The 15060-nt window shown below is 34.2% G+C and overlaps 1 protein-coding gene across 1 annotated transcript in view; it reads right to left on the reverse strand.

The window, feature by feature from the left end:
* Window positions 1-2857: 2857 nt before the first annotated feature.
* Window positions 2858-15060, reverse strand: part of LOC140977662 (uncharacterized) — a 33411-nt gene continuing 21208 nt past the window's right edge. The window contains exon 5 of the mRNA XM_073442407.1: window positions 2858-2957. Coding sequence (XP_073298508.1) covers window positions 2858-2957 — 100 coding nt within the window. The remainder of the gene's footprint in view (window positions 2958-15060) is intronic.

The raw sequence follows: 15060 nt of genomic DNA on the forward strand, positions 1-15060 counted from the left end.
CTAAAACTGGAACATGCAGAGGTATTCAACTCAGAAAAGCTGAAGGCAGTTAATGCTACCGTGACCTCTCTTTCCCTTGCCATAGAAGATATTAGAAAGAATAGAGGCTTAGCTGAAAGCCTCTCTGTCACCCAGGAAGTAAATAGCAAGAGAGTTGACTTTGTGGAGACATCTGTTTCCAGAAAGATAGACTTGATGCAAACCACTATGCTGAATGCAGTATCAGACGTAGCCACTTCTGTTAAAGTTCTATCAACTGATGTTAAAAGATTATCTATCAGAATGGAGGCGTTTGACAAAAAAGGGGAATAGAGACCTAAGCTACAGTCAAATCAGTTGACGGATTTAATGGATTTATGTGTACATGGAATTATTTATACAGATTATTTCATTCTTTCATTGTACGAATCTGTACACGACAGTTATTATTTTATCTATAACCGATTTGAAGGACGTCTATAAGCTTAACTGATCAGTTATCATTCGCTTAGTGTTGTCAAACATCAAAAGGGGGAAATTGTTGGAAACTTAATTTCGGTTGTTTGACAAACCATTTATCTATTGGACGAACTTATCAAATATTCGTATTAAACAACTTGCCTAACTGAAGTATCACGTGAGTTATCAAGGCAACCCAATCCAGCTGAACTGATCTTTCGAAGTTAACTGACTGATCAGTTGGAAACTGATCAGTTGAACCTAACTGGATTACTGAAGACAACTGACTAATCAGTTGGAAACTGATCAGTTGATTCACTCAGCACAAGCTTATCAGCTACTTTCATCAGCTGATCGCTCAGCCATACACGTCATCAAATGAAAGGGATGTTCAACCGACATCAGTACAAGCAGACTGCAACTCGTAGTGGAACACCGCATCTCAGAGTCTACAGTGTACGATTGTCAGGAGAATATCGACGTGGCAATCAACGGATATAAAATTCAAATATTATATCAAGTTATCGTTGGAAGATAAGCCTATAAATAGGCGAACAGAGCAGCTGAAGAAAATACAAGAACAACTATTTTACTCAAGCTGTTACTCTGCTGAAATCAAAAGCTCACTCTTACTAAGTTTTATCTGTAGCATTCAAGGCTACCGTCTTTGAGCTTGTTAGCACACTGCAATCTCTGTTATATTGTTAAGTTGTGCTAAGATCAGTCACGAACTGAAACAGCCTGTTGTAACTAAGAGTTTAAGTTGTGGCATTGATAAGACCAAATTGAAGTGGGTCAGTACAAACATTGTATTTGATCAAAGTCTTTTAGTAGAAATCCTATCTTCGTGATAGAAGGGGTGACGTAGGAGTTATTCCATTCTCCGAACATCCAGAAACAAATCGCGTGCTTTTCACATCAGTTACCTTTTATTTTAGTTATTCTATCTTTCATTCAGTTTACTTCCGCAACTGTTTTCTCAGTTAAACTGATTGTCATCGACTAAAGAGATATTAAGTATCAGTTTGTCATTAAACTGAAATCAACTTACGAAAAACGAACATAATCTGTGAGTGTTTATTCAACCCCTCCCCTTTCTAAACACATTTCACTTCTTAACCGATCCTTTCAAGGTTTGAGTTGAATTTTGTTAATTGACGATTTAGGGAATTAAGCATCCTTCTTTTCTTTGGTCGAGCTTTTCAGTCTTCCTCTATTCTTCGAACCCTCTACCTTGAATTCATAACCTGCATAAGGAAGACCTGAAACTGGAGGACAAGCAGATGTTCAGTCTTTCCCCAGTGAGCTCGTCTCGTCTTAGGGAAGAGAATCTTTATTCACCAGGAACCACCACTGAATCAGGAGCAGGATCCCTCTCGCTGGGTGGCAAACAAAAGAAAAAAAGCACACTCGTTTTATGCACTTGAGATTTTAAATGTTAAATTATTTTGATTTATGGAAATGTTAAGTTATTTTAATGGTGAATTTCGAAAATTGATGTTTTTTTTTTAAAAAAATTTCGTAGGATTTTAAAGAAAAAAAGTAGAAGACGTTTCACATAGCGTATGCATCTAGGCAGCTGAAAGTAAATGAATAGAATTATCTGACGCATGATCTTGAGCTTGCAGCAGTCGTATTTGCGTTGAAAATTTTGAGGCACTACTTGTATAGCGAGAAATACAGGATTTTTATGGACCACGAAAGCCTCAAGTATTTCTTCACCCAAAAAGAGCTGAACATGAGACAAAGAAGATGGCTAGAACTAGTAAAGGACTATGACTGTGACATTAGCTATCATCCTGGCAAAGCTAATATAGTGGCAGACGCTTTGAGTAGGAAATGGTCAGTCTTGGCCCATTAATCAGTACAAAAACCTCTACAAGTGGAAATTCAGCGGTTTTATCTTGAAGTTTATGCTAGGGAAAGGCCTCTAATCTCGCTACGTTGACAGTACATTCCACTCTGCGAGATAGAATTCGATCCGGACATGCTAATGATGAGCAATTACAGAAATGGAGACAGCGAGATGAATCAAAGGACAGCATGTTATATTCAGTCGAGGATGGCATTGTTAAGTATCGAGGTCGACTTTGGGTCCCTAATGGTGATTCACTTAGAGTTGACATTATGACTGAAGCTCACAGTACCCCTTATTATGTTCATCCCGGAAGTACCAAGATGTACAGGGATTTGCAACTTTTATATTGGTGGCTGGGAATGAAACCAGATATTATGCGTTTTGTATCCGAATGCTTAACCTGTCAACAAGTGAAGGCCGAGCACCAAAGACCAGCAGGAATGCTTCGACCCCTTCCCATTCTCGAGTGGAAATGGGAGAACATTACTATGGATTTCGTGATAGGATTGCCAAAGACGGTGAAAGGACTCAATGCCATTTGAATAATAGTGGACCGCCTTACTAAGTCAGCACATTTCCTACCAATGAAGATGACTTTTTCCATGACACAGTATGCGGAGCTATATATTCGAGAGACAATAAGACTGCATGGAATTCCTGTCTATATTGTGTCGGACAGAGACACACTATTCACTTCATCATTCTGGAAGAGTTTACAAACAGCCTTGGGAACCAAACTACTATTCAGTACCGCATTTCATCTTCAGACAGACGGTCAGTCAAAGAGAGTCATACAAATTTTAGAGGATCTACTGTGAGGGCCCGTATTTTCCTATTCATAATTTTTCGGAACTATTAAAAATTTTCTCTTTAAATAAATAAACTTGCGACGTATAAAAACTTTCGTAAATTAACCCAACGGTTTAACATAAACATAGCAGCGGAAACTGAATAATGTTTTAAACAATAACTTAAAATTTATGAAAGTTATAACAAGAGTTTGAACATAAAACTGAAACAAGAGTTTGAACATAAAACTGAATAACTAAACGTGAGGTCCTCGAGTTCGTACTACCGACGATCCGAGCTAACTCACTGGTCCTCGCCCTCAGCCTCTGCATCGTCAGTACCTACATCAATCAAGTCTAGTGAGTCTAAAGACTCAGCATGCATATATCGTGAATAACAAGTAAATATATCATATAATCGCATGCAACGTAAAAATATCGTATCATAAAGCGTAACGTGAAAATCGTATCATGAGTAATTATAAATACGTGCCTATTTGAAGATCCTACGTAAAAGCTTTGCTCGATAGAGCTCTGTCATAACATATTATATCGTAATTTTTTTCTGCAGAGATAATGTTCTACGCAAGTGGCCCATAACATAACATGCACGTCTGATCAGACTAAACCACATTATACTGGGCAGGAGAGATCATCACAGCCCTTGGACTGGATATCCGTACCATACATAATCGTAAACCGGGCGTAAGTAACCGGGTGAAGCAATCCCATAAGCGTAAGATGGCCACAAGACATATCGCATATATCTCAAAAATAAACATTTTCTATTTTTATGCACGTAATATAATTATTATCCTGTTTTAATTTACCAATTAAGTTGGATCGTTCCCAGGCTCGCTGCGACCTAATTCTAACACGAGACACATGCAAATAGTCTCGACTTGACCAACACTTCATAATCGAACTAAAAACGAGACAATTACGCCCAACAAACTTAGTATCTAACCATGACTCCGTACCATGCCGAACAAACATCAAACCATCATTTAGTCATGATTAAAATACACCTAAAATACTGGAAAATATAACCCTAGGGCTGTAATACACAAAAAATGTGAATGGAGGCCAAAAATCGTGAAACGCTCTTTCGAGAGTCACTTTGGCACATTGCACCGTAAATTCTCGTACGCCCTCTAAACTTAACCAAATCACACACGGCCAAAAACATGACCTTCCTAACTCAATGAGGTACTGTCCAGTCCAAGGCCATAGGCTAAAAGCCAACCAAGAACTCGAAACAGCCCTCTGAATCGAAGCTCAAAGCTGCTGTCCAGAAAATGCAACAGCGGCTGCTGTGATTCCTTGGCTTCGTTTTCAAGGCTTGGCCATTGGGGGTTTGAACCACCGACCAGAGCCTATTACCAACATTCTAAGGAGTGGCTCAGACCATGGCTAAGGGCTAAAAGCCAACCACAATCCAAGCAACCACCCAAAACAATCCAAAGCTTCACCCGAGAACACATATGTTGTACCGTGGGGAGTGTTTCTTGTTCTTGCTGTCATGTATCATTCCAGTGGTCATATGATCAACCATGGCATGATATAAACATCATGAGGTATTGTGTTAATCATGGCTAAGGGCTAGAAGCCAACCAAGATCCACCCAAACACCTAGGACAACACAAAGCTCAAACCGAGAACACAAGAAAATTCTGTACCATGCGATTGTTTGGATCGCTTGCTGTCAAATGAAGGATCCAATGGATATGAGGTTAACCATGGTCCATGCTAGACATGCTAAGGTGTTGTATGAGTCATGGCTAAGAGCTATTAGCCAACCACAACCCACCTAACACCCCAAAACCGAAACTCAACACACTCAACAATAGCAGAATTTTAAAACCGAAGGGGCGCTGTTCTTTGTTTGTTTTAAAAATCGATGGGGACATGAAACAAGCCATGAAAGGGCATCTTGGTCACGTCCTAGACATGTCAAGGAGGGATTCTAACCATGGTTACAGGCCCAAAAGCCAACCAAGATTCGAACCTCCCTTTACAAACCGAAAACCAGAATTTTGAGACACAAAATGCACCATGGACGAGTTGCTGTCCATTCGTGTTGCTGGGGGGGAAAGGGCTTTAACCAATGGACTAACACCTTCCTAACACACCCTATATCATGTCTATAAGCAGCCTTGAGCCCCTGGAAATCGAGCCAACCCTGAAACCACAAAAACATCAAAACCTTGAGGTGCACAAGTGAAGAGTCGAAAAATCTGCACAATGTTTTTCGAAAGTTCTTGACATGATTTCGGTTTTGTCATAGATCAAGCACATGTAATGGTTTAAAAATAGATATATAACTTGATTGAAGAGAAAAGAAATAATATAGACATGCATTAAGTTGTTTTTACAATAAACAACACAATACGTCGGATCGGGAGACACGGCAACGGAAATGAAGACACCTTGCTATTGTTGTTGCCTTGGCCAAGAATGAGAGCTGCCAAATCTCCTAATTTTCGTGCTAGGGAGAATGAAGAAGGTGATGAAGGTTTGTGGTCAAATAAGGTGGTGCATGGGGGAGTAAATGATGCCAAGTTGGGGTGGGGGTGGGGGGGGGGAACATGCATGATGAATGGGTGGCCTTTGGTTTCTTGTTGGGGGAGGTAAATGGTGTCAAGTTGGGATTGTGTGGAGTGGAGATGAACGAGACTTGTCTTCCCAAATTGGTGTAGGATTTGTTTAAGTTTTGCTATGTAGAATCCTATGTTAGATAAGCTTGATTAAAAGGTTAATTAAGCATAATCGTGATGAATTAAGAAGCCTACAATTAAATTGGTGATTAATTAATTAAAGTAGACTTAAATCCACTTGATTTCATTAAAATAAATTATTTCTTAGCTTGGAATAAATTTAGTAATATTTTTGGATCATAAAATGCATCTCCGATTTCCTATCTCCGGTCCCCTCTCGCGTATATATCTAAAAAGCTAAAATTTGAAATACACGATTTAAAAATCCTTAAAAATTACGTAAATGATTTAAATGTAATTAAATCAACAATTTCTTAAAATAATAACCATTTAAAATTAAATAATAAAAATTATGCACATATATACGCATATTGGTTTTTTGAGTACTACAACTCCGATCCTGAGTGATCGATTTCCAAGGGAGTTGGGAACCGAAATTACCTCTAGTGGAGTTCACTTACAACAACAGCTATCATTCATCTATTGGAATGGCTCCATACGAGGCACTCTACGGAAGGAAATGTAGATCGCCTATCCATTGGGTGGAGGTAGGAGAGAGGGCTACGATGGGACCCGAGATATTTCAGCACACTGCAGAAATGGTCGTCAAGATCTGAGACAGAATGAGAACTGCTCAGAGTAGACAGAAGAGCTACGTGAAAAAAAGGCAATGAGATCTTGGGTTTGCAGTAAGTGATCACGTGTTTATAAAGATAACACTTATGAAGGGTGTTATGAGATTTGGCAAGAAAGACAAACTTAGTCCAAGATTCATCGGACCATTTGAGATACTCGAAACAGTGGGAGCATTAGCATATCGTGTGGCGTTGCCACCTAATCTCGCAGGAGTTCACAATCTTTCACGTATTGATGCTTCGCAAGTACATGTCGAACTCTTCACATGTACTGGACTTTGAACCACTGCAACTTATGCCCAACCTGTCATATGAGGAGAGGCCTACTCAAATCTTGGGTAGACAAGAGAGAAAGTGAAAAACATAAATATTGTACATTAATTAAATGTTTTATAATATAAATATATAGTCTTTGTTTTATTAAATGTTTAAATATTATATGTTTTATAATAAATTCTATAAAATATAAGTTGTTGTGTAATTACAAGTTTTTACTATTTTTTACAGGTTCGATAAAACAAGAATAAACTTGGCGTTGCAAATGGGATTAAGATGATTCTTGGACCTGTAGAAAGTTGATAATAATATCTACAATATTGATGACAAGAATGAGACAAAAATCCTCTCACAATTGTGATCAAATTAAGCAACAAATAAAGTTACCAAAGGAGTGGCAGTTTTACCATGCTCTAGTATTTTGACCATATCTCTCAAATTACTTGGTCAAATGGTTTGAAAAAAATACCACAACTAGACAACTCAATTATCCACATGTTTCTTTTTATGTGAAGAAGCAAATTCGGAGAAGAAGATTTTCAAAAGTGATGTGTAATATAATATAATATCTTGGAACACCAATGAAGACTTATGTGTAAAAAAATAATATTTTATTTGTGGTTGTCTCCCCAAATTTGGCTATAAATAGGGGTGCATTGTAATGTATTGAGATATCCCTCATTCTATGAACAAACCTTTGAGTTCATAATATTTCTCTCTATATTTTTCCTTTATTTCTTCATTTAAATACAATTAGCATGTTAATTTCATATTCAAAGTTTTACACTTTGAATAATGAATAGCTAACTTCCTAAAGTTGAGATGATAAGGTGAAACTCTTGGCATGATAATAAGGTTATTAAAAGGTAAGAATCTATGTTTTATATTATTTAATCATTATTTATTGTTTATGTTATATTTATTTCTTTAAGCATTTTTATACCCTACTTATAAGTGGGAGTTTTGATTTATTGTTGCTATATGTTACACTAAATTCTTGGAACCATTTAAATGTTAGTTTGGTATCACTACAAGAAAAATGATTTTCCGCAGCACGTCATCAACAGCGTGCATTAAAAGCACGCTGCGAATATTACTTTTAACGGCGTGCATCCATATGTGCGCTGTTAATATTATTGCACTTGACAGTATTAACAGCGTGCATTAAAAGCACGCTGCGGATAGTAATATCTGCAGCGTGCAGTTATATGTGAGCTGTTAATAACTTATGCAATTTTCGCAGCGCACAATAAAGGCATGCTGTTAATAATATTATTAACGGCGTGCATGTTTATGTGCGCTGTTAATAGTAAATCATTTTTTTTAAAAAAAATAAATTTTTTTTAACGGCGTGCATATATAAGCACGCCGTGGAAAATGGGTGCGCATCATTTAGCGACGGTTTATTTAACCGTCGCCGATTTTAATTTAGCGACGGTTGTTCTTAACCCGTCGCTATTGGCGACGGTTTTAAAAAAACCGTCGCCGATTTAAAACTAGCAACGGTTTAAAATAACCGTCGCGAAATTTAGCGACAATTAAGCATTAATCGTCGCTATATTTAGCTACGGTTTTCTTATACCCGTCGCAAGGTTTTACATCGACGACAGTTTAATATAAACCGTCGCTAGTAGCGACGGTTTAAATACAAACGTCGCTAATAGTCTATAAATATCCGCATTCCCTTCCCATTTCTTCACAACACTCAGAATTTTTCTCACGATTTTAAGATTTTAGTTTCGATTTATTGTACTTTTTTGTTTCGATTTTTACTTACTTTGTAAATATTATTAAAAATCACGAGTATTGTTCTTAGATTGTAAGTTTTTTTAAAAATTTTATTAAATTATAAAAGTAAATTTTTTTTTATTTTAACGAAAAGATTAGCGACGGATTATGAAATTCTGTCGCTAAATGTATCGACAGNGAAGATTTTCAAAAGTGATGTGTAATATAATATAATATCTTGGAACACCAATGAAGACTTATGTGTAAAAAAATAATATTTTATTTGTGGTTGTCTCCCCAAATTTGGCTATAAATAGGGGTGCATTGTAATGTATTGAGATATCCCTCATTCTATGAACAAACCTTTGAGTTCATAATATTTCTCTCTATATTTTTCTTTTATTTCTTCATTTAAATACAATTAGCATATTAATTTCATATTCAAAGTGTAACACTTTGAATAATGAATAGCTAACTTCCTAAAGTTGAGATGATAAGGTGAAACTCTTGGCATGATAATAAGGTTATTAAAAGGTAAGAATCTATGTTTTATATTATTTAATCATTATTTATTGTTTATGTTATATTTATTTCTTTAAGCATTTTTATACCCTACTTATAAGTGGGAGTTTTGATTTATTTTTGCCATATGTTACACTAAATTCTTGGAACCATTTAAATGTTAGTTTGGTATTACCAACCATTTAAAGTGGATGCCTTGATTTATTATTTATAAATATATTATAATATTAAATTCTTGGAACCATTTAAATGTTATTTTGGTTTTACCAACCATTTAACTTGGATTCCTTGATTTATTATATATGAATATATCATAGTATTAATTTATTGGTACCATTTAAATGTTTGTTTGGTTTTACCAACCATTTAAAATGAGAACCTTGATTTAGTGTTTAAAAATATATAGCACAATAAATATTTGACCACATTTATAAGTTTTGGTATATATTATATACTTATAAGATAATAATTTATAACATAATATAAATATGATTATTTAATATATTGGAACCATTTTATTAAGTGGATTTCAATATTGTTCGTTAATGTTAACTTTATTAAAATATCAAGAGTGGATCATTTAATCTCAACTTCTTAAATTAAAATTTGAACAATTAAAATTTACCCATTAAAGATTCAAATAATTAAAATTAAAAAGAAACAAAAACAAAAACAAAACAAAAATACATTGTAGTGGACTTCTAATTACCTTAGCTTCCCTGTGGATACGATATCGGACTCACAGAATTATACTACTTGTGGACAACCTGCTCTTGGGAGTGCAACAATCAAAGTGACAGCAGAAAGTTGCGGAACAAGGTGATAAAGATGATCAAAGTCAAGTGACTGAATCACACAGAGGAAGAAATCAGTTGGGAGACCGAGACGGAGATGAGGAGCCGCTACCCTGAATTATTCGGTAAGTCTTAATTTCGAAGACGAAATTTTATTTAAGGGGAAGAGGATTAACGTCCAAAAGTCAATCCACGTAAACCGCATGCATGCAAATGTGTTAAATTGCTTAATTGATTTATTTTAATGCTTAAATAATACATATTGCATTATTAATTGATAGATTCCATGATTTCATGAAAATTGAAGATTTTATCCGAATATTCGATAATAGGCTGGGGAAAGGAGACCGGAGACGACCAAGATAAAATATTTTTTCAATAAATATTTTCAAGGTTTATTAATATGATTAAATATGATTAAATTTTTCTAAAAATAACTATTTGAGATAGTCTCGAGTCAATAAAAAGGAGAAAAAGTGAAAAACGAGAATTTTGAGTCCACACGCAAAACAGTCAATTTACACCTGGGTAGTACAAAAAAAGGTTGGCAGTGTCCCGAAAAATCATAACGCATGCTAAATGATATTTTAAAAAGCTTATAATGAAAATATGGAATTTTATTATTTATGTTAAAGCTATACGATTTTTCCTGTTAAAATGTTATTTTACGAATTTTGGAAAGGAAATGATATTTTATGATTAAAAAGAAAAGAAAAATATTTTGAAGGATGTGAATTGACTGTGACAAAAAAGATATGATATATGATTATTGGGAATATTGTGAGGGAGAAGGCCCAGAGAGAGCCCGTTTACGGGAGAAGGCCTAGAGGGAGCCCAACGATCGTATTTCCATTTACGTCGGTGCCTAGTACCAGTCTCCATGCGCAATGGTGAGCTAAGACAGATCAGTCGACCAAATGATACAGCTAGTCACTTTCAAGGATTAAACATCACTTAAAACGATAAATGATGGAAAGATTTATGATTTGATGATTTTTTATGCTTACAAAATTATGCTAGCTTATTTTGAATAAAAGTATGATTTTTAATGAATGTGCTTGTATATGTTTTATTTGCTACTAATGTTTAGAACGTGCTGAGTCATTAGACTAACTAAGTTTGAATGTTGCAGGTGAGGATGAGATTGAGGGAGGCGCTGATGCTTGAGTGGATCGAGACCGACAGTACACTCTCGAGGGACATTATTTTATGCATTAGCTTAATAGTTAAAGTTTTAAAGATTTTGTTAATTATTTAATTAGAGTTTTTTATGCTTCATTTTGAAGTCAGTTTTGCTCATATTAATGGTTGACGTAGGATTTTTATTAATTGAAGATTTAAGGATTTGATTCACTTGAGATTTTAAGTGTTAAATTAATTTTTTTATTTTGGAAACGATGAGTACTTTAAATTACAAGTTACGAATTTTACAAAAAAATATAGTAGGATTTTAAAGTTTAAAACTAGCGGACGTTTCATTATTATACCTCAGCTCTACGCTACAATCTACCAATAAAGCCAAGCCAACCCTTACCACAAATGGAAGGAATCCTGCCGGAAACACACAGTAGGAACATGGCTCTCACTCGTGCTTGTTCTTCCAATATGAGGTAGGGAATGTGGCACAAGGTTAGGGGGACAAGGTTGTTGTCTAATGAGCTCCGATCTCCGGTGGTTGGACGTCACACGGCGGTGGTTGGAGTTGGGACGCAAAAGACCAATGGGAGTATGGGGATTTGGGGATGGGTTTTCTTTTCTTTCTATTTTTGGTAAGGAAATATGTATAAGTTTGTTCCTAAAATTGTAACTTGTGTCCATTCAACTCGGTTTTTATTAATTTATACTCGTGTGTCATTTTAATTTTATATGTATTTTATATCGTTTAAATTCTCCGATATTCAAAATATATTTTTTAACACACTTCTTAAATTTATTTGACATGAATAATTATTTTAATTAAACAACTCAATAATTATTTTTATTATACCAAATTATCGGATAATTAATTACAGAGTCTTACACGTGACACATCTATAACCAAGTGAATGTTTGTAAAATATTATGTTTTTAGATAAATGATTAAATTTATAGATTGTGAAGAAGTATGAAAAAAATCAAAAGTAAGTAGTGTTTGAAAATACAGGTGAAAGCTAAAAATTATTAAGTTATAGTGTTTTTTAAAAAAATTATTTTAAAACTAGTTTTTTAATTAAATATGAAATTATCCTTAATTCCATAAACACGCCTATATCTCAGTAAGAGAGTGTAAAAAGATTATCATTTATTTATCAAAATATCATATAATCAATTTTAAAAAGTAAATCATCATTAGATATTTTCAAAAAAGTAACACGAAACTGCCAACTTTGAAATTTCGATTAAATTAAAGAGATATTAATGCGAAATATGATTTTCTAATATTCGCTAAGCACCTCTTCTCACCTCCTTTCAGTATTCTCAAATTTTCAGAACCATAACACCTTTGAATATACTAATTAGAAAATTAAAAAATAATTAAATACGTTGAAAATTTTATTTATGTTCTTGCTAGTATTTAAAATATATTGCATTAGGAATATATACTGAAACATCCACTACTAGTTTTCTTAAAAAGTACTAGAATTTTTTTTAAACCCTCAATGATTCGGCCGAAACTATATAATTATTTATAAGGTGATCATTTCATGGCTATTGAGAACGAATTAAATCAGATGGTTCTATTTCTCAATCTTTTCACTTTGCACCATTTTTAAAAATAAAACACCCACTAGCATTTAAAAATCCAAAGAAAAATAGTTTAAATCATAACAACGTCAATCGTTTGCAACTCCTAACTTAACTAACAACCTCTCAAAAACCACTCAAAATCATAATCAAAGTCATAAAATATAAACATAAACATATGTGCGGAAAGATAAGTGCTGGTCCTCAGGTTATGTGCATTTTCAGTCCATCAAAGTCAACTATCAAGACCTCCATTATCATTATTATCAAATTCACATTCATTAATCACACCTAGTGAGTCTAAAGACTCAATACACCATAATCTTGATAATAAGTAATGCATATACAGAACATATGCAACAGTGAAAATACTTGTACGTAAAATAACATTTTCATTAAGATGCATAAACTTTAAACATAAATATTTTCATAAACGTTTTCATATCAACATATTCATATTCATATTCATCATATTCATATTTGTATTTCATTTCGTTGGCTTCAGATCGTTAATTGTGACTTTCGTATTCGTATTCGTATTGGGGCGATGGATCCATCTACATGTAACCACAGTACTGGGCGGCGGGGACATCAGTGACACTCTCACCCTTCAACTGAGCATTGGCATACGTATTAACATATCATAGTATCATCGTATCATAGTATCAGTCACAATTATTTTACTTCCTTCAACATTTCCTATTTTCATCACTTATAAAAATTAAACATGCATATAACGTTTTTCTTTTAAACCAAGCATGAAACATGTCTTTTAACGTTATCATTTCATCATAAAATTCTATAAACATACGAAATAATCATTATAACATATAAAACAGCATTCAGAGGACTGCTATAACGTTTACTAATTTTCGGGTGTAAAATTACCGTTTTACTCCTAGACTTAAAATTTCACAATTTCGACATTTTCTTTATTCCGATGACTCTAGACCATCCTAAATAATTATTTAAGCTTACATTAATTTTTTCGTATTTTTATTTGGCATAAATCGATGACTTTTAATATATTCTTTAATTATCACTTATTAATGCGTTTTAATTTCGAATTAAATCAAATTTTAATATAAAATTTTTAAATTAAAAACTTAGAATTTTAATATTTATTTAGCCCTCGTAAACCATGACTCGACCCCCGTTGAGCCATGTTTCAACTTTAAACCATGAAAGCCCTGGTTTTCGAACCAAGTACTAACCCTCGAGCCATATTCGTTTTTCAACGAGCTACACCCGAACCACCCTGAGCCAACTTCAAACCAGACCCTCTATGGACCCTACTGGACCCTTAGAACCCTTAGGACACGAACCCAAGCCCAAACCGTAGCCACAAAATCAGAAGCAAGCTGCGGCCGAGCCTCCTACATGCACTAGGAATCTTCAAACTTGCTAGGACTCTAATCAACCGAGCCAGCCCCTGATTCAGACCTTTGTACACCTTCTTAGGACCCTAAGGACCTAACCTATCCCAGATCGAAGCCCCCTGGCCGAGCCCTGTCTCCCTATGCGGCTGCTGCACATGCGCGCGATGGCTCTCGGGTGGAGCTAGGATTCCTCCCTAGTCGTGTAGCTCGACGCTAGGACTCCTTCCCTGACCCATACCTGACCCTAGCCTAGCCCTCACTACAAGAAATTCTGCATACAATGTTGTCACTTTGATTGTTGCACTCCCAAGAGCAGGTTGTCCACAAGTAGTATAATTTGGTGAATCCGATATCGTATCCACATGGAAGCTAAGGTAATTACAAGTCCACTACAATGTCTTTTTGTTTTGTTTTTGTTTTTGTTTCTTTTTAATTTTAATTGTTTGAATCTTTAATGGGTAAATTTTAATTGTTCAAATTTTAATTTAAGTAGTTGAGATTAAAGGATCCACTCTTGGTATTTTAATAAAGTTAACATTAACGAACAATATTGAAATCCACTTAATAAAATGGTTCCAATATATTAAATAATCATATTTATATTATGTTATAAATTATTATCTTATAAGTATATAATATATACCAAAACTTATAAATGTGGTCAAGTATTTATTGTGCTATATATATTTGTAAACACTAAATCAAGGTTCCCACTTTAAATGGTTGGTAAAACCAAACAAACATTTAAATGGTACCAATAAATTAATACTATGATATATTCATATATAATAAATCAAGGAATCCAAGTTAAATGGTTGGTAAAACCAAACTAACATTTAAATGGTTCCAAGAATTTAATATTATGATATATTTATATATAATAAATCAAGGCATCCACTTTAAATGGTTGGTAAAACCAAACTAACATTTAAATGGTTCCAAGAATTTAGTGTAACATATAGCAACAATAAATCAAAACTCCCACTTATAAGTAGGGTATAAAAATGCTTAAAGAAATAAATATAACATAAACAATAAATAATGATTAAATAATATAAAACATAGATTCTTACCTTTTAATAACCTTATTATAATGCCAAGAGTTTCACCTTATCATCTCAACTTTAGGAAGTTAGCTATTCATTATTCAAAGTGTAAAACTTTGAATATAAATTAACATGTCTAATTGTATTTAAATGAA

The sequence above is a fragment of the Primulina huaijiensis genome, chromosome 5 (assembly GCF_012295235.1).
Source record: "Primulina huaijiensis isolate GDHJ02 chromosome 5, ASM1229523v2, whole genome shotgun sequence".
In the NCBI taxonomy this organism is placed as follows: Eukaryota; Viridiplantae; Streptophyta; class Magnoliopsida; order Lamiales; family Gesneriaceae; genus Primulina; species Primulina huaijiensis.